The sequence below is a fragment of the Eptesicus fuscus genome, chromosome 1 (assembly GCF_027574615.1).
Source record: "Eptesicus fuscus isolate TK198812 chromosome 1, DD_ASM_mEF_20220401, whole genome shotgun sequence".
Lineage (NCBI taxonomy): Eukaryota > Metazoa > Chordata > Mammalia > Chiroptera > Vespertilionidae > Eptesicus > Eptesicus fuscus.
The window spans coordinates 14,684,886-14,703,981 of record NC_072473.1 but is presented as its reverse complement, the minus strand read 5'-3'; the positions used below and the strand labels follow the sequence as shown (position 1 = coordinate 14,703,981).

Below are 19,096 nucleotides of genomic sequence, written 5' to 3'. Positions count from 1 at the left end.
CATTGGCCTGCAGACCGAAGGGGTTTGATTCTGGTCAAGGTCATGTACCTCAGTTGCAAGTTCTTCCCCAGCTCTGGGCCCCGATTGGGGCACGTGCAGGAAACAACCAATCAATGTGTTTCTCTCACATTGGTATTTCTCTGTGTCTTTCCCTCTCTCTGAAAATCAATGGAAAAAATATCCTTGGGTGAGGATTAAAAAAAAATACATTAAAAATATTTGTCATAAAATGGTGTTGTTGGTAGATATAATAGCTGAGAACCAGTGCTTCTCAAACTGTAATGTGCATGCAACTCTTAAAATGCAGCTTCTGATTCAGTAGGTGGGGGCTCAGATTCTCCATTAAAAAAAATCCTCACCTGAGGGTATCTTTATTGATTTAGAGAGAGAGAGAGAATGAGATCGATTGGTTGCCTCCGAATGGGCCCCACCTGGGACCAAATCTGCAACCTATCTATGTGCCCTCACTGGGAATTGAACCCAAGACCCAGCCAGGGCAGATTCTCCATTTTAAGCAAGCTCCTGGGTGATACAGAGGCTGCTGGTCGCCCATCATACTTTAAATAGCAAGAACTGAGGCAACTTGGTAGATGAATGGTTTCTTGTGTTTTCAAGGTGAGTAATTTTATGACTGTGGTGGAATTTGGAAGAGCACTGACCAAGGAACAAACGAGATAAGTGAGAGGCTGAGAGCTGCTCGGGCAGGTGTATCATGATTGTAGCCCAGGACTGGGGACAGAGCAAACAGTAGAATTGATTTGGGTTTGGGCGTTATCAGTTTGGGTCACCTAGGACCTGAGGGCAAAGGAGTTGATAGTATAGGTGTTGGTGGAAAAAGTACAGTGTGTGTGTGACTAGTTACGTGCATATACAATTAATATTTGAACTGGAACCGGTTTTGATTTAGCTGTTCATCTTTAGGCCAGCAGAGGGCACTGGTGGATTATAAAACACATTTGAAAAGCTGCCCAGTATTTGCATTTCATTGCAAGAAGCAGCTTTTCAGGGTTGCTGCTTCAGGAAGGTTGAATATGGAATACATACACCCAATCCCCAGATTCACATTACTAGATTTTATTCATTACACAAATGCTCATCATGGTCCACCTATGAGCTGGGCACTGTGCTGTACCCTGGCGGGTACAAATGAAAAGACCCAGTTCTTACCTAGGAGTCTCCAAATTTGGCCACACATCATAATTAGTCAAGAGACAAATAGTTTCCAGGGCCCTGGCCACAGATCATATTTAGTTTATAAGTGAGGTCCAGGAATCTCTCTCTAGTTTTGAAACAACAAAAATCCCCAGGTGACTGTGAAACTTCCATTTCAGGATCTCACAATGCTATTAGCAGCACAAACTAACAGCCCATTCTAATGCAGTGAGGTAAGTACTCGAATGTAAAAGTGTTGGGGAAATGTAGAGCAGTGGATCTCAATCTTGACTGCACATTAGAACCACCTGGGGGGGGGGGGGGCTTCTATAAGTCCCGTTGCCCCAGTTGCACCCAGACCAATGCCATTAGAATCTCTAGGGTTGGGATCTAGGCATCTAGGTTTTAGACTTGCAGCCAACTTTGAGAACCACTGACTTAAGGAGCAAGCACCAGCAGGGGGCCTCAGGAGACTTTGTAGAGGAGACTGTGCTTGCGTTGACCTTTGAAGCTGGACAGACAAGGTTGAAAGGGCCTGCCAAGTAGAGCAGAAAAGTGCTCCCAAGGACACAGAAGTGAGAATTCAGCGGAACTGTGGGCAGGATACCAAAGTTCTCTGTAGCTGTGTCCTCATCTGTAAAACACGATGAGACTAGCACCAACCTCAAATTGTTATGTGGATTAAATTAACTCAGACCTAAAGCTTAGCATGGTGCTTGGCACAAAGTAAGTCTCGATAAATGTGAGCTTTTAGTAACTTTTAATTGGCCTCTTAACTTTTGATTGGCTGTAGGAGGTTGCCACAGCATTCTTTTCCCTTTTTACTTATGGTGGTACACGTTCTTGACGCTTTCCGAAAGTATTTATTCAAAACTTGGTAGTTGAATGGATGTGGCAGAGGAGAGAGAAGGAGAATTTTCAAGCTTTTGGCTTGGAAAATTCAGTGGCTGTTAGAACCATTCACTGAAATGGGAAAGTGGAAGAAGGCCAAGTTTGGTTTGGGGGAAGATGATAATTTGATTTTGAAGAGGTTTGGGCTTATTGAAATATCTGTGGACAGTAAGAGGTGAGATTCAGTTGGTATGGAACCCAAAGGTATGGAGTTTTCATGAGAGAGATGTGGGCTGGAGATGGGAGAATCCTCAGACGTTTCGACTCGAGAAGAGGAAATATAGTGAAAGCTCGTCTATATCAGTTCCTTCGGTAAGGACAGAGATGTGACTTGTACTCACAGCATTATTCAGAGGAACCTAAGGTGACCATGTTTTGGGCTGTAGAGCATTATTACCTCACATATTCTTTGTGGCTGTTTGGTCTTTAAAATATATATATACTTAAATATATGTCTTTATTGATTTCAGAGAGGAAGGGAGAGGGAGAGAGAAACATCAATGATGAGAGAGAATCATTGATCGGCTGCCTCCTGCACGCCCCCTACTGGGGATCAAACCCACAACCCAGGCATGTGCCCTTGGCCAGAATCGAACCTGGGACCCTTCAGTCTGCAGGCTGACGCTCTATCCACTGAGCCAAACCGGCTAGGGCTAAAAATACATATTTTTATTGATTTCAGAGAGGAAGGGAGAGGGGAGAGAGAGAGAGAGAGAAACATCAGTCATGAGAGAAAATCTTTGATCGGCTGCCTGCTCCATGTCCCATGCTGGGGATCCAGCCTGCAGCCCTGGCATGTGCCCTGACCAGGAATCGAACCGTGACCTCCTGGTTCATAGGTCGATGCTCAACCACTGAGCATGCTGGGTGGGCCTGTTTGGTCTTGATGTAAATGCCTTTATTGCCTATCTTACTTTCTGAAATTAATTTCCTTACCATGAATAATATGTTACTGGTACAAACTGAGGGGAGAATAATATGTTACTGGTACAAACTGCTAAATGGAAAGGAAAATCATCTGTAAACTGGAAAAGAAATACTATAACTTCATTTTACTTGAATATTATTTTAAATGCCACATATTATGTAAGATAATATAGATTTCCCCCCTTACAATTTAAGCATCTCTGAGGCAATTCTCCATGAGGAATTCTAGTGAATACATTTTTACTCACCTAAATACCTATTTATGTGAAGAACTAATTGGATGTTTTTTCCTTTTTACCCTTCAAAGATGTTGGGCGGTAGATCACAAAGAAGAAAAAAAACAGTTGTAGTGTTTCTGGTTTCTAACTGAGTGACCTTAATGAGGTTTCTTTATCTCGGAGTCCCTTTATCAAGGTACTGTGGGGACAGTAATATGCCCCTCCATATCACACAGGATATTTGGGAGGTTCAAATGAGATAACGTATGTGAAAAGCACAGTAAACTACAAAGCACAATATGAATGTAAAGTATTTTCAGTTCCTGCAGCACACTTGTCCCCTGAAGTGATCTAGAGTTTCAGGTTAGCACTGTGGACTTAGGACTGTATAAAGTAGACCAGCCCTGGCCAGTGTGGCTCAGTTGGCTGGAGTGTCATCATCCTGTGTACCAAAGGGTCTCAGGTTTGATTCCCAGTCAGGGCAGTTGTGGTTTGATCCCTGGTTGGAGCACATGCAGGAGGCAACCGATTATGTTTCTCTCTCTGTCTCTTTCTCTCGTTTTCTCCATTCCTCACTCCCTTCCCCTTCTTTCCCTCCCCCTTCCTCTCTCTAAAACTCAATAAAAAAAAAATAATAACGTCTTTGAACAGCACCCTTTAAAAAAAAGTTGATCAGACTTGGATAAATTCACTTCTCATTTGGAACTGACTTCTGCTTAGGCCACTGTAACACACACTTCCATCTACTTCTAAAATGCAAATAGCCTCTCACGTGCAGCTAACACTGGAAGAGGATACAGAAGCAGATGAATTATTCCTTAAAAGAATGGGGGGGGGCAGAGACAAAATGGAGAACAGTAGATAATACCCTAGATATTTTTGATAAATGAATTTATTACCTCATGAGACCTATGCATATTTGTAGACTTTTATGATATAAAGGTTTAATTTATAATCTGTATGTATATGAGCTCCACACCCATGTCCTTTCTAGACTAAACTGGAACTTCTTAGAGGCTAGGAAATGAATTTTGATATTTGTTTGTGTGGTACATTTAAAATTAACTGCAAGTAATTAGATTTATAAGAAATCTCTAAAAAAAACACCCTCTATAGCAAATATATCTATCTATTTCAAAAATTTGAGAGTTGAGTTATTTGTAATATGACAGGAAGGTACCAAAAGTTTTTTTTAAATGGAAGGATCAAAAGAGTTTATGTCAGTTGATTTTTCTGCAATAATGCTTAAGTGGAATTTTAGAGTTAGTGCATATAATATGAAACTAGGCAGATATTTTCAGGGGAAATCTCAATCTAAAGATATATCTTTGAACTTGGAAGTTGTTTTTTTGTTTTTTGGGTGTGTTTTTTTTTTTGCTGATTTTTTCTTAATTTTTGCATGGCCTCATGCCAGTTTTATTAGAAAGCTTGAACAGTACCAATTTCTGCCTCCTGCATGCCCCACACTGGGGATGGAGCCCATAACCCACACATGTGCCCTGAATGGGAATCGAACAGTGACCTCCTGGTTCATAGGTCAGTGCTCAACCACTGAGCCACGCCTGCTGAGCTTAATGTAGTGGGTTTTAAAACTTGTGTCCATTGTACACAAAAACTTGTATACGCAAGAATTTAGTGGAAGGGTTGCAGAGTTTTCAATATGCTGAGATCCTGTAACTTTGAATATTAAGCTGTATCTTCATGATAATAGCATTACAGATAGTACAGTTGTATTTTGAATGAATATTGTCTTAAAGGCACTTTAAATACAGTCACCCTTTGTTTGCCTACTTCTTCCTGACTCGTTGAAGCAATGTAGTGTGTTTTATTCAGAGCCCACACTGGCTCCAACTTAAGGATGTCTTCAGTAGGGTGAGAATGAGGAGCCTTCTGTGGGAGCTAGAGATAGAGTCACAACTGCATGTTCACTGCTTTAATGGGAGGGATACCCAGTGGTCTCTTTTTTTCAGATATGTCTATTCATTCCTTTGAATGGTCTTTTAAAATAGGATATATGAAAATAACAAGGTTCATTTTTCTTTTCCCCCATTCCACAAATGTCAGTCCTTTCTAAATAGCAGCCTGTTTCCTTTATGTTGAAATGAACCTCCTCTTCCACTAGAGGGGCTGCTTCACGTGTTGCATTATGAAACGGGATAAACTGGTGAGTAAGTAAGCACCAAGCGATAGGGGAACTCCCAACAACTTTACTTAAATCCTCTGATGATGGCTTACCTCACTTGGCTAATATTTTATTCTGAGCCGGCTTATGAAGTCACATCATTTGGGAGCACTGTTAAAATGGTTGTAACCAAAGGACTTGTATGCATCCATATTAGCATAACCAATGGACACAGACACTGGGGTGGTGGGGCTTACCCGGGGTGGGAAAAGGAGACATATGTAAAACTTTAGACAATAAAAAAAAATTGTTACTGAACCTCTAAAAAAATTGTTGTATATAGTACAAATACTGACTTTTCTTGTTTTTGTTCCTTTTTAAAAAATATTTTTATTTCTTTTTAAAAAAATTCATCTTTATTATTGAAAGTACTGCAGATGTCCCCCCTTCCCCCCCACTGACCCCCTCCACCCTGCTCCCACCAAGCTATTATCTATGTCCATGGGTTATATATATAAGTTCTTATTTTAGCAGAAAGTTTCATTATGAATCCAGATTATTGTAGCTGAATTGAGCCTTGCACATGAGTGTTTTTTTTTTTTCAAAAAAAATTTTAGGTTTTCTTTTCCTTAAAGATGAAAAGCCAGTCACTATCTGAGTTCAGGTGGAAGGCAGTTGTGGCCAGTGAATTTGGCATTCTCTGTGCACACAGTGGCCTGTTAGGAAACGAAACCTAATAGGAAACGTTCTCTGTACACTCAGTGATCTCTTAGGAAAGAACTCTAAATAGACTTTACTTTGACAGAATAGCTCTTCCTCTTAGAAAATGTAGATTTTTTTTTAGTTGCTTGAAAATATAGAAGTATTCGAAACGCAAGCCTTGAAGTAAATGTTCCCTTGTGATTTTTTTCCTACTTATGTTCCCTTAACTCAGAAAAGAATAAGTGGATTTTGGGATGCATTCCTATACACACACACACACACACACACACATATATATATGTGTAACACACACATATATATATATACATATATATGTGTATATATGTGTATATTTATATATATGTATATATATGAGATTTAGGTAAAGCAGTGGTAAACTTTTGTCTGAATGAGGAAGTTCAAAAATATTTGAAACATGGTACATTACATGTCATCTGTGTTCCAATTGTGTGAAGCCAGTACAGCCTAACCAGATGACTCAAAATCTGTCTGAAGAAATAATTATCTCATTCTTTGCCCCTGAGGTTTCTTCCTTCCTGTTTATCAGACAACTTTATGATTTCTTTGTGTGAATTTAATAAGATCTGATAAGTATTTTTAATGAGTAGGAAGTGGAATAATTACAGATGAAACATAATTTCTTTGCTTTGCGGACCTAATTTTGTGGTGAATTCTGCTTTCTAAAGATAAAATAGAAGTTGGTTTTCTGTAAGAAAAAGGTAAATGTTAATCTTGAAAACAGCCTCATTTTTTTCTTTAGTCATCTCTAGATCACAATGTATTTATAGTGGATGAGAAAGAACTAGGGAATATCCATTACTCTAGTACAGAATTGAAAGTTTGTCATAAAATACTTCCGTGTTTGTCATAGTTAGAAGACAGTTCTTTTTGTTGGTTCAAGTCTGAACTCTTAAAATGTTGGCTTCATAATCCCTTCACTGTGGAACAGATTGAAGTGATTGTGGTTTGTATTGTTGTTGAAGTATAAGTGTTCCCAAATGTATACATTCAAATGAGTGTCCATTAAAACAGCTGTTTTGAGAGGACAGATTTAATTATTCTGTCAATATATTTCTTCCAAACACACTGATCAATATAATTATTCAAAAAATATCATCACTGATCAAAACATTTTTTCCCATCTTCTTTTGGTGTTATCGTCATACATTGTGGTAAATTCTTTTCTTTTAACCCTCACCCGAGGATATTTTTCCATTGATTTTTAGAGAGAGTGGGAGAGAGAGGGAAAGAGAGAGAAACACAGCAGTTGGTTGCCTCCTGCACACCCCCCACCAGGGCCCAGGCGGGGGAGGAGCCTGCAACCAAGGTACTTGTCTTTGAGTTGAATGGAACCCAGGACTCTTCTTTCCGCAGGCTGATGCTCTATCCACTGAGCCAAACCAGCTAGGGCGTAAGTTCTTTATAATATCTTCAGGAGCCAGCCATTTTTGTTTTTTGCCATAACACAACACAAATCAATATTTATTGTAAAAACTTAAGGAAATATAGTCTCATTTTTACTCATTTCTCGGCATACTTTTATATTATACCCTCAGTTGGACATTTTTTTAAAACCTCACAAGTCCCCCCCCCTTTTTTAAACAAATACCACTTTCTCATTTTTATTTCAAATATATTGAGACAGATTTACTTATAAGCTGAAAATTTGATCTGAAGGTATTTAGAAATAGAAACCATATTTGATCACATATTGAAAGTAAATTTCTTTTACAAATTTGTTATATAAATACTTGCAATAAATTTTGACTCAATATATGATCTATCACTACTTTGAAGAAAAAATACTTTTCTTTTGAGGGGGCATACTGTTGATTTTTCTTTCTGGCTGCGTTGATTTTTTTCTTTTTTACCATCTTAACCATTTTTTTTTTTTAGTTCCATATTTTTTTTATTGTGCTAAAAACTTACGTAACATAAGATTACTTATCAGATTTTATTCAATTCACATCTTGGTCATTTTAAGTGTACAGTTCAGTAGTGTTAACTATATTTACATTGATGTAGAAAAGAGCTCCAGAACTTTTTCATCTTGCCAAACTGAAACTCTATACTCATGAAACAACTCCCATTTCCTCCTTCCCCCAGCTCCTGGTAACCGCCATTTACTTCCTGTTTCTATGAATTTTACTATATTAAATACCTCATGTAGATGAAATGATACAGTATTTTGTCTTTTGTGGCTGACTTCTTCACTTAGCATAATGTCCTCAAGGTTCTAATATTCCATTGTATGTATATACCACATTTTCTTTACCTGTTCATCTTTCTGTGGACACTTGGGTTGCTTCCCCCCCTTTTTTTAGTCCTCACCTGAGGATATATTTTTATTGATTTTAGAGAGAGAGGAAGGAGGGGGGAGAGAGAGAAACATCTATGTGAGAGAGAAACATCGATCCGTTGCCTCCTGAACCCCAACATAGGTATGTGCCCTGACCTAGAATTGAATCCACAACCTTTTGGTGTATGGCAGTGGTCAGCAAACTACAGCTCGCGAGCCGTATGTGGCTCGAGAGCCGCAGTTTGCTGACCACTGGTATGGGATGACGCTCCAACCGAATCTTAACTTTGGAAACTGGCCAGGGCTTGCTTCTACTTTTTGGCTATTGTAAATAATGTTGCTGTGAATATGGATGTGCAAATATGTCCTGGAGACCCTGCTTTCAATTCTTTTCGATAAATACCCAGAAGTGGAATTGCTGGATCATATGGTAATTTTATTTTTACTTTTTTGAGGAAGCTCTATGCTGTTTTCTAGCCCTACCAATAGTGCACGAGGGTTCCAGTTTCTATCCTTGCCAACACTTGTTATTTTCTGTGTGTGTGTTTTTTAAGTATATATTTTTATTGATTTCAAAGAGGAAGGGAGAGGGAGAGAGAGATAGAAACATCAATGATGAGAGAGAATCATCGACTGGCTGCCTCCTGCACATCCCACAATGGGGATTGAGCCCGGGTATGTACCTCCACCGGGAATCCAACCGTGACCTCCAGGTTCATAGGTTAACACCTAGCCACTGAGCCATGCCAGCCAGGCTGTTTTTTTGTTTTGAAATTTTGTTTTATAGTGACCATCCTAAGGGATGTGAAGTGAGAAAATACCTATTTAAAAATTGAATAAGTAATACTGAAATAACTTTTCTTTGAAAAAAATCAAAACAGTGCAGTTAAGGTAATTATCAGGTTTCCATTGTCCGCTTCCCTCTAACCCCCTTCTCAGAGAAAGCCTGTTACCAGTTTGGCATGTGGCCCTCCAGATTAGACAGGATTGTTACATAAAATGTAGGTACTGTACTGAATGCTCCTTTTGAGGGTGAGGGCAAATTATTTTGGTGTATCAAGAATATGGACTCATTTAGTTTCTCTATTTTTAAAAAAATATATTTTATTGATTTTTTTTTACAGAGAGAAAGAGAGAGGGATAGAGAGTTAGAAACATCGATGAGAGAGAAACATCGATCAGCTGCCTCCTGCACACCCCCTGACTGGGGATGTGCCCACAACCAAGGTACATGCCCTTGACCGGAATCGAACCTAGGACCCTTGAGTCTGCAGGCCGATGCTCTATCCACTGAGCCAAACCGGCTTCGGCTAGTTTCTCTATTTTTAATTCAATTTATGACACATTACTAAGGACAACAATGTAGCCTGATTTGGGCATAATTGTTGATTGTTTGAATCATTTTTTTTACCCTAAATTCTTTCACATAGTTTATTTTTGTTTTATGTTCTTTTTTAGAACAAGAATAAACTCAACTATATTGTTAGTTTTCAAAGACCTTTTTAAAAACAAATCCATTTCACATTTTTACTTATTAAATAGCTGAAAAGAATCAGATTAAAAGCATTTTGTTTTTACATGAAAAATGCTTTCATATGGAAATTATTGCAGAATAGGTTGATTGAAGATCAGAGAGCCAGTGCAACATGGTGGGCGATACATAATTGTGCCTCATTTCCTATAAATAGGGGACTAGCTAATATTAAATGGCATTTACTTTATTTTTATTTTTAATATATTTTATTGATTTTTTACAGAGAGGGATAGAGAGTTAGAAACATCGATGAGAGAAACATCCATCAGCTGCCTCTTGCACACCCCCCCACTGGGGATGTGCCCGCAACCAAGGTACATGCCCTTGACTGGAATCGAACCCGGGACCCTTCAGTCCGCAGGCCGACGCTCTATCCACTGAGTCAAACCAGTTTAGGGCCCTTTCTTTTTTTTTAAAAAAAAAATATTTTTATTGATTTCAGAGAGGAAGGAAGAGAGAGAGAGAGAGAGAGAGAGAGAGAGAGAAGAAACATCAGTGATGAGAAAGAATCATTGATTGGCTGCCTCCTGCACACCCCACACTGGGATCGAGCCTGCAACCCGGGCATGTGCTCTGACTGGGAATCAAACCTTGACCTCCTGGTTCATAGGTTGATGCTGAACTACTGAGCTGCCAGGCTTAACCTTTCTTATGTACAATACATGTCTGTTGTACTGTTTAATCTATAAATAAACACTTTAAAAACAAAAAGGACATGAAATATAAATGAAAATTTAACAAAAAGGAAAGGAAATGTACAGTAAAAAATGAAAAATTTCCAATAATTGTAAGCAGCAACAAAAGCAAAAAAAAACAAAACAAAACAAAAAACACATGAAAATATTCACAGCCCAATATCCTGATATTTTACCAGGGGTAAACTGACTCATATTTGCACATTCTCTCCTTTGTTTGTCACCTGAGAGATGCATGACTCATCATACAGGTATCAGCATGAAAGAATTGGGAGGTTGAGAAGCAAATTGTTCGAGATAGGAGACGCTCGAGAAATGAGGTTCCACTGTATATATTTTAATCCTCACCCGAGGATATCTTTTCCATCAATTTTTAGAGAGAATTGAAGTGACAGGAAGAGACAGAGAGAGAGAGAGAAACATCGATGTGAGAGAGACACGTTGACTGGTTGCCTCCAGCATGCACTCTGACCTGGCCGGAGGTCAAGCCTACCACCTAGGTATGTGCCCTTGATTGGAATTGAACCTGGGACCTTTCAGTCAGCAGGCCAAAGTTCTATCCACTGAGTCAAACCAGCCAGGGCTCTGACCTTGATATTAAAAGGGGACTTTTTGATTAGGAATGTTTTTGATATTAAAGTAGCAGCCATGGTTCATGGTTGCCTATTTTTGCCCCAGATAGCAATCCAATCTGCTCATGGGTGTAGCTGAAAAGATTGTGGGGTGTCAGAAATCATCCTCCTGTTCCAGACCTTTGGTTTCTTTTGTTACTTCTCTCTCTCTTTTTTTTTTTTATTTAAATATATTTTATTGATTTTTTACAGAGAGGAAGAGAGAGGGATAGAGAGCTAGAAACATCGATGAGAGAGAAACATCGATCAGCTGCCTCCTGCACACCCCCCACTGGGGATGTGCCCGCAATCAAGGTACATGCCCTTGACCGGAATCGAACCCGGGACCTTTGAGTCCGCAGGCCGACGCTCTATCCACTGAGCCAAACCGGTTTCGGCATGTTACTTCTCTTTACAGCAGCTATTCCTGGAGACACTGAGTCTTGACATCAGTCTGTTGGGTGACGGCTAAAAAACAGAAGCGAGGGTGGCAGGAAGGCAGGCATTAAACTTTCTGATTGTTGATTCCGCCTTTTCTCAGCAGTTGTTTCCCAGAATTTCTAGTTGTGGCACATTATTCCTTTTTCTTTGTTACTCCTGCCCCTTGTCTGTTAGTGCACTTCCACAGGTGGTGTAATTATTTGTTTATCCGCTTTCTTAGACCACGGAGGCAGTGACCACATCTTATTGTTTTGGAAGTTTATTTTCATTAAAGGGTTGCTTTGATGTTGTCCTTTGACTGTGTGGCTTGCACAGCCGTTAAATGAGGTCGGGAAACTCAGAAAAAAAACAGGTTTTGGAGAAAGAACATTCATTATGAGGAAGTCATTGAAAAAACCTGGTGAAGATGTCCATGGGGAGTTAAAACATACAAGCCTGAGACTTAGGGAGAGGCCCGGCCGGGATACTGATTTAGGCATCAGTAACATAGGATTGGAGTTAAAGACTTAGATATAAATGAAATTGGCTCTGGAGTGAGGAAAGGAGAGGGCTTGAGGAGAGGGTTAAGGACTCCTCAACCTCGAAGAGATGGATAGAGGAAGAGAAGGCTTGTGGAATGGAGCTAGAGGGGAATCTTGAAACAAAGGAAGAGAGAGTTTGAAGATGGTGGAAGTGGTCACCAGTTTCAAGGTGCAAGCAAGATGCCATATGTCCACTGAAGTTTAAAGAACTGGGAGGCCTTGGGAAGAACAGTTTTAGGTGCCTTGAGTAGGGAAGGGAGGAAGGACTAAAGTAGAGAAAGCAAACAGTCTGTCTTTCTAACGTGGTGTTGAAATATACATACAGAAAAGTGCACAGCTCATAAGTGAATTTTTACAAACTGACCATACTCGTGTATCTAGCACTCTAGAGGCCCTTGTCAATGTAAGAGTCGTCCAAACCTGTAGAGAATATTTATGATTTTATTTGAGCCAAACTGCGGACAATTACTGGGAAGCAAAATCTCAACACGTTGAGAAAATGCTCCTGAAAATGGCAGTTTTAGTGCTTGTTTTATACATCAGAATCCATTGGTGGGAGATTGGGGAGGGAGGCAGTAGAAAGCAAAGTGCTTCTTTTGCCCGCACGCTTTGCTGAGGGTATCTCTGCACATTTTAACAGCCTTCCCCTTTTTAAATTCTGATATTGAATGGGTTAGCCTGAATACTCATTATGAACTCTACTAAATTTTGATAGTCGCCCAGCAAGAGTCCAGCGTCCACAATTCCCATTTGTGACAACATCTGGTCAGGTGCAGGTGGAATGGGGTGGTTTTTCACTCGAAAGAGCCCCCTTTGATGCCAGAAAGGAAAGAACCTCCCAGGATGTTAGGCAGCACATCAGCACAGGCTTGTCTGCCTGTGGACTTTTTACCCAGGCTCCTCCTGTGGTTTTCATCACACATTCAATGCACCTGTTTTTAACACACTCAGGTGTGTGCCTGACTCCTTCCTAGGAATGACCATTGGCCTGCAGTGGCTACCCATATGTTGGCATGAATTTGGTGCAGTTTAGGTGTGCATTAGATCCTTTTTAAAATAGAGTTTGCATATAGTGTGATGCACAGATTTTAAGTTGTACAGATCTTACAATTTGAGTTTTGACTTCTGTGTACACCTTCTGTAACCTGCACCCCAATGAAATACAGATCATTTCTGTCATCCCAGAAAGTTCCCTTGTGCCCCTTCTCAGTAAGTCCATCCCCCTCCACACATTACCCCCAGGCATCGACTGGATTAGGTTTGAGGCCATAGAGTTCAAAACATACAGAGTTCCTTAAAGTCTGCATGGTAAGAGATGTCAGCAAATAATACTTATTCAAGTAAATCAGTGCTTCTCAATGGGGCTGGGGGATGCCCCCCAGGAGACTGTTGGCAGTGTCTGGAGACATTTTTGACTCATGCTGGGGGCGTTCCTGGCATCTGGTGGGTAGAGGCCAGGGATGCTGCTAAGCCTCCTACATGCACAGAAGGCCTCACAACAAAGAATGATCCAGAAGTAAGTACCTCATATACTCTTTGCCCTGGGGAATGTTAATCTGTGGATCTCCCAAATCTCTTGGGATGACCTTTGTTTTGTTTATTTGTTGAGAGCCTGTGGGAAGCTGAAAAGGTGACTGCCGGAGGGGGCTTTGTTGGTTCTACCGACCTGTGGACACAGTTCTTGCTGTTGAGTGGGAGTGAGGGCGGACTTGGGGGGTAGACAGGAGAAGTGGAAGAAGAAAACAATTTGGGCAATAAAGGGGCAGGCTTAGCATAATATTAAAACAAGAACAGTGGAAAAGAGGGAAAAATAAAGTAGAAATTAATAATCAAGAATCCAATACAGCCCTGACTGGTTTGGCTCAGTGGATAGAGCGTCAGCTTGCGGACTGAAGGGTCCCAGGTTCGATTCCGGTCAAGAGCATGTACCTTGGCTGCGGGTACATCCCCAGTAGGGGGTGTGCAGGAGGCAGCTGATCAATGTTTCTCTCATCGATGTTTCTCTCATCCATGTTTCTAACTCTCTATCCCTCTCTCCCTTCCTCTCTAAAAAAAAAATCAATAAAATATATATATTTTAAAAAGAGCATGTACCTTGGCTATATTTTATTGATTTTTTTTAGAGAGGAAGGGAGAGGGATAGAGAGTTAGAAACACCGATGAGAGAGAAACATTGATCAGCTGCCTCCTGCACACCCCCCACTGGGGATGTGCCCGCCACCAAGGCACATGCCCTTGACCGGAATCGAACCTGGGACCTTTCAGTCCGCAGGCTGACGCTCTATCCACTGAGCCAAACCGGTTTCAGCTAAAATATTTTTTTTAATTAAAAAAGAAAGAATCCAATACATTGTTAAATTTTAAAAGTAAACAAGTTGAGATTGAAAATAAAAGATGAACAGGAGAATAATCATTAAGAATTTAAAAAGTAGAAATCTGAATTAAAATGATAGGCGGCTGTGAGATGAAAAGTGACATATGTGGAAAGTACATAGGATTAAGGATCGAACAGGAATCAAGACTTCAGAAGGTCAACATAAGACATTACACTAAAGGAGGATGAAGATAGGGGTCAATATGAACCTAAAATGCTCAATAGGGAATGAAAAGGGGGGCGGGGGCAGCTATTACCCATGAGGAAGGGAATCAGAAACAAAGTCCAGGGTGGGGCCACCTGGCTCAGTGGAAAGTCCCCAGCTCAAGCAGTGTTGTTAGTAGGTCTCAGACAGACTCAGAGGGCAGAGAGCACTGAGTTCACACCTCCAGATACCAGCAGCCTAATAGGCCTTCTCCTGGGGTGGAGGGATGGACTACACTAACTGTGTCAGCAGTAGCTGGCCAACCTTTACCCTGGAAGCGAAAGAAATTTTTAAAATACATTTTATTGAATTTTACAGACAGGAAGGGAGAGGGATAGAGAGTAAGAAACATCAGAGAGAGAAACATCCATCAGCTGCCTCCTGCACTCCCCCTACTGGGGATGTGCCCGCAACCAAGGTACATGCCCTTGACCGGAATCGAACCTGGGACCCTTGAGTCCGCAGGCTGATGCTCTATCCACTGAGCCAAACCGGTTAGGGCAGCAAAAGAAATTTGTAGCAATATTTTCTTGAAATGAAGACCTTTCAAGATGAACACATAATACTTTCAGGGTGTGTTAATTATTTTAAAAGCAGGTAAAATAATAACCACTTAAAAAATAACTTCTAGCTCTTTATTTGCTTCTGAAATATGGGAATTTCCTTTTTGTGTGTGACTCCAGGCATACATTGCAACAGACATTTTTGTTCTGGTTTATTTGTGTTTTGTGAGTATTAAGAATAGCCTCGTCTTTCACATTACAGGCAGGCGCTACAAATCTCAGCGCTGTGATTTCCGTGAAGCTGAATCATGCCAAAGTACATAGAATAAGTCAACCACTTATTTATATTTCACCTCTCTTCTGTCCATTTAGGCAGGCAATAAACAGTTAGTCAGCATTTGGTATGTGTGAGGCAGTCATGGGCACTAGAAATACAAAGTAAGACATGACCCTATCCCGAAAGGGCTTCCAATCTGGTAGAGAGAACTTGATAAGCATAAATAAATGGACAGATAAGAAAAGCAATGAATCTCCCTGCTCTTAGACAAGTTGTGCAGAAAGATAAAGCAAGTATAGAACATTCTACGCAGAGGAATCAGCTTGTGGGAACCTATGAAGCTGGGAAACAGCATGGGAGAAATATAGGGAATTCAAGTTTTGTGGGAGAAGGCAGAATGACAGAGATCAGGTTAGAGAAGGTGGTTGGGGTGAAATTATAATGGACCTTGTTTGACCCACATGAAAGTCCTAGGTGATGAGTTCCAAAGGATCTCAAATAAGGGTAGAAGATAATCAGGTTTGTAGTTTACAAAGACCATTCTTTCGCAGTGTGGTGGTTTGAGCCATCAGAAGCCAGGTGAGCAGTTAGAATGCTGTTAAACAATCCAAGAAAGAAGTGAGGGCCCAGGTAAAAACTTTACAGGAGGGGATGGAGAAAGGGAATTGAGGTCATTCAGTAGGCAGAATTAAGAGGACTTAATAATCAATAGAATGGGATGGCAGTGAAGGATGACCTCAGAGTTTCTGATTAGGTATTCTGGCTGGGTGATAGCACCATTCCTGAGAAAGTAGAGAAGAGGTAAGTATAGGGGATTATTGCTGTGTAAGTATAGGGGATTATTGAGAAAAAGCTTTCTGACTTGATTCCATAGCACACATCCACGCATCAGGCCTAGTGTGGACTGGAGGCACAGATAAGATCAGGGGTCCTCAAACTTTTTAAACAGAGGGCCAGTTCACTGTCCCTCAGACCGTTGGAGGGCCGGACTATAGTTAAAAAAACAACAAACTATGAACAAATTCCTATGCACACTGCACATATCTTATTTTGAAGTAAAAAAACAAAACGGCAGAAACACCCGCATGTGGCCCGCGGGCCGTAGTTTGAGGACGCCTGGATAAGATCCTGATGAGTTGGTTTTGGACATTCTTGATCTGGGAAGCTTGTGTCCCATCTAAGTGGAAACGTCCAGAAGTCATAGGGTGAGTGAGTTGGTAGCTCAGGAGAGAGGGTTCTGGGCTGAAGTATATCTGGAAGTCACTGAACATGAGGGACCCCCGCCCCCCCCCCCCCCCCCCCCCCGCCCCAGTCAGGGAGAGCAAGGCACAGAAAGAGACCCAGTTTGGGAACTGAGATCGGGGAGACCAGCTCTGGATGGGAATGGAAAGGCGGAGCTTCTGAAAGTTTGATTAGCAGAATTACAGACATAATCTTTACTCTATTCAATGAATTACTAGGTGAGATCATGAAAAACTCCTTCCCTTGGTGGTGGTGGTGGTGGTGTGGGTGTGTGTATAATTTATTTTACTTGAAAGGCCAAGTGGAAAAACTTAGAAACCACTGTCTTTGGGAAATTAAGATAAAGGTGACCTGAAATGTTAAGTCCATGAAAACATGTTTTTCAGGCAGGAGTGGCTGAGGTTAGGAACATGCTTATGTTGTGCACATTCATTTCATAACATTGAGATAAGGCTTAAGATTGTTTCTGTGTTTCAGGTAATCCAGAGGTCCATGGGGCCAGCCAGTCTGAGTCTGCTCACCTTCAAAGTCTATGCATCACAGAAAAAGGACTCAACTCACAAAGCTTCTGTGAACGTTAGTGAGGTGACGTGCTGTTCATGTTGTGATATGTTTTGAGCATCTGCTTTACTGACCATAGGAAGTATACAAATTGTGTATCCAGAAGATACAACATTTTAGAGGCTATTTAATAGGAAAAAATACATTTCCTTATAGTTTATTATTCTTTGTGAAGTTACTAACCTGGCTTTTTCAACAGATAAATTTTAATTAATGGTACTTAGCGTCGGGCATAATATTTCCTAAGTTTTTTGGGGGAATCTGCTATGTCCCAGTAGATTGTAAGCACAGTTTGCTTCTAAGTGATCTGCCCAATTCCAGACTGCTTATCAAGTCAAGAAAATATTTTTCTTTTTCATCTCTAAAAAAAAAAAAAGAAAGAAATTAAAGACCTGGCCTCATTCTGCTTCTTGGCCAGATTAGAAGCTCAGAAATAGATGCTTAATGAATACTAAAGAAATAAAACAAGAAATCTTTCTCTCCATTTACATCCTTTTTTTGTCTGTACTTGCCACTGATTATTTTGGATATTTGGTTTCTGTTGACTTTGAGTAAAGTAGCATAAACATCTACCTTCAGACACGAGCAGGGTTACTTAAATGTGTTTACATAAAACCAAATAGCTTATCTCTTACCCTTTACTCCCTTCTTCTCAGGCCTTGGGGCAGTGGAATTTTTGAGGGTGAGGAAGGCAGCCAGTAGTGGCTGTAAAAAGTTTATTCTCTGGGTGGGGAACAAACCTGCTGTCATCTTGCTTTGATTAGCACCAGACTGATCATTTGAACTAAGTAACATGCTCTTTAGTTATTATGCTTGAGCTTTTTTTTCTACCCCTCTCTAGTCTACCCTTTAGAGCAAGCATGTCAAACTCGCCGCCGGCGGGCTGCATGCCTTGTTTAAATTAGTTGGACATGCTTGCTTTAGAGTAATACTATTCTTTTTTTAAGATATATTTTTATTGATTTCAGAGAGGAAGGGAGAGGGAGAGAGAGATAGAAGCATCAATGATGAGAGAATCATTGATTGGCTGCCTTCCTGCACACCCCCCCACTGGGGATCAAGCCCACAACCTGGGCATGTGCCTTGACTGAGAATCGAACCAGTGACCTCCTGGTTCCTGGGTCGATGCTCAACCGCTGAGCTACACCTGGCTGGGCATACTATTCTTTTTTTTAAATAATTTTTTTTAAATTGATTTCAGAGAGAAGGTAGAGGAAGAGAGGGATAGAAACACCAATGAGCCGAAACCGGTTTGGCTCAGTGGATAGAGCGTCGGCCTGCGGACTGAAAGGTCCCAGGTTCGATTCCGGCCAAGGGCACATGCCTGGGTTGTGGGCTTGATCCCCAGTTGGGGGCGTGCAGGAGGCAGCCGATCAATGATTCTCTCTCATCATTGATGTTTCTATCTCTCTCTCCCTCTCCCTTCCTCTCTGAAATCAATAAAGAAATATATTTATATAAAAAAAAAATTAAGAAACACCAATGATGAGAATCATTGACCGGCTGCCTCCTGCACGCCTCACACTGGGGATTGAGCCCGCAACCGAACATGTGCCCTGACCGGGAATCGAACTGTGACCTCCTAGTTCATAGGTCGACGCTCAACCATTGAGCCACGCTAGCTGGGCTAGAGTAATACTATTCTTTTCCCAAACTAAATCTAAGGTGGAACACCAAATTTCAGTATATAAAACATAAAGGGGAGCTGCTTTGTCTGCTACCAGTAATGTGGGGAGGACAGTAAAACACCTCATAGCCCTGCTCTCTTGGCCTTGGCCTTATTGATTAAGGAAATAAGAT

General features: G+C 40.8%; 1 protein-coding gene across 4 annotated transcripts in view; it reads left to right on the top strand.

Annotated features, from left to right (window-relative positions):
* Positions 1 to 19,096, top strand: part of APOO (apolipoprotein O) — a 55,637-nt gene that overhangs the window by 4,947 nt on the left and 31,594 nt on the right. For 3 of the 4 annotated variants that reach the window (XM_054715646.1, XM_054715644.1, XM_054715641.1), the window contains exon 2: positions 17,213 to 17,320. In XM_054715646.1, the coding sequence (XP_054571621.1) occupies positions 17,213 to 17,320 (108 nt within the window). The remainder of the gene's footprint in view (positions 1 to 17,212; positions 17,321 to 19,096) is intronic. The other variant, XM_054715642.1, reaches the window with a different exon arrangement.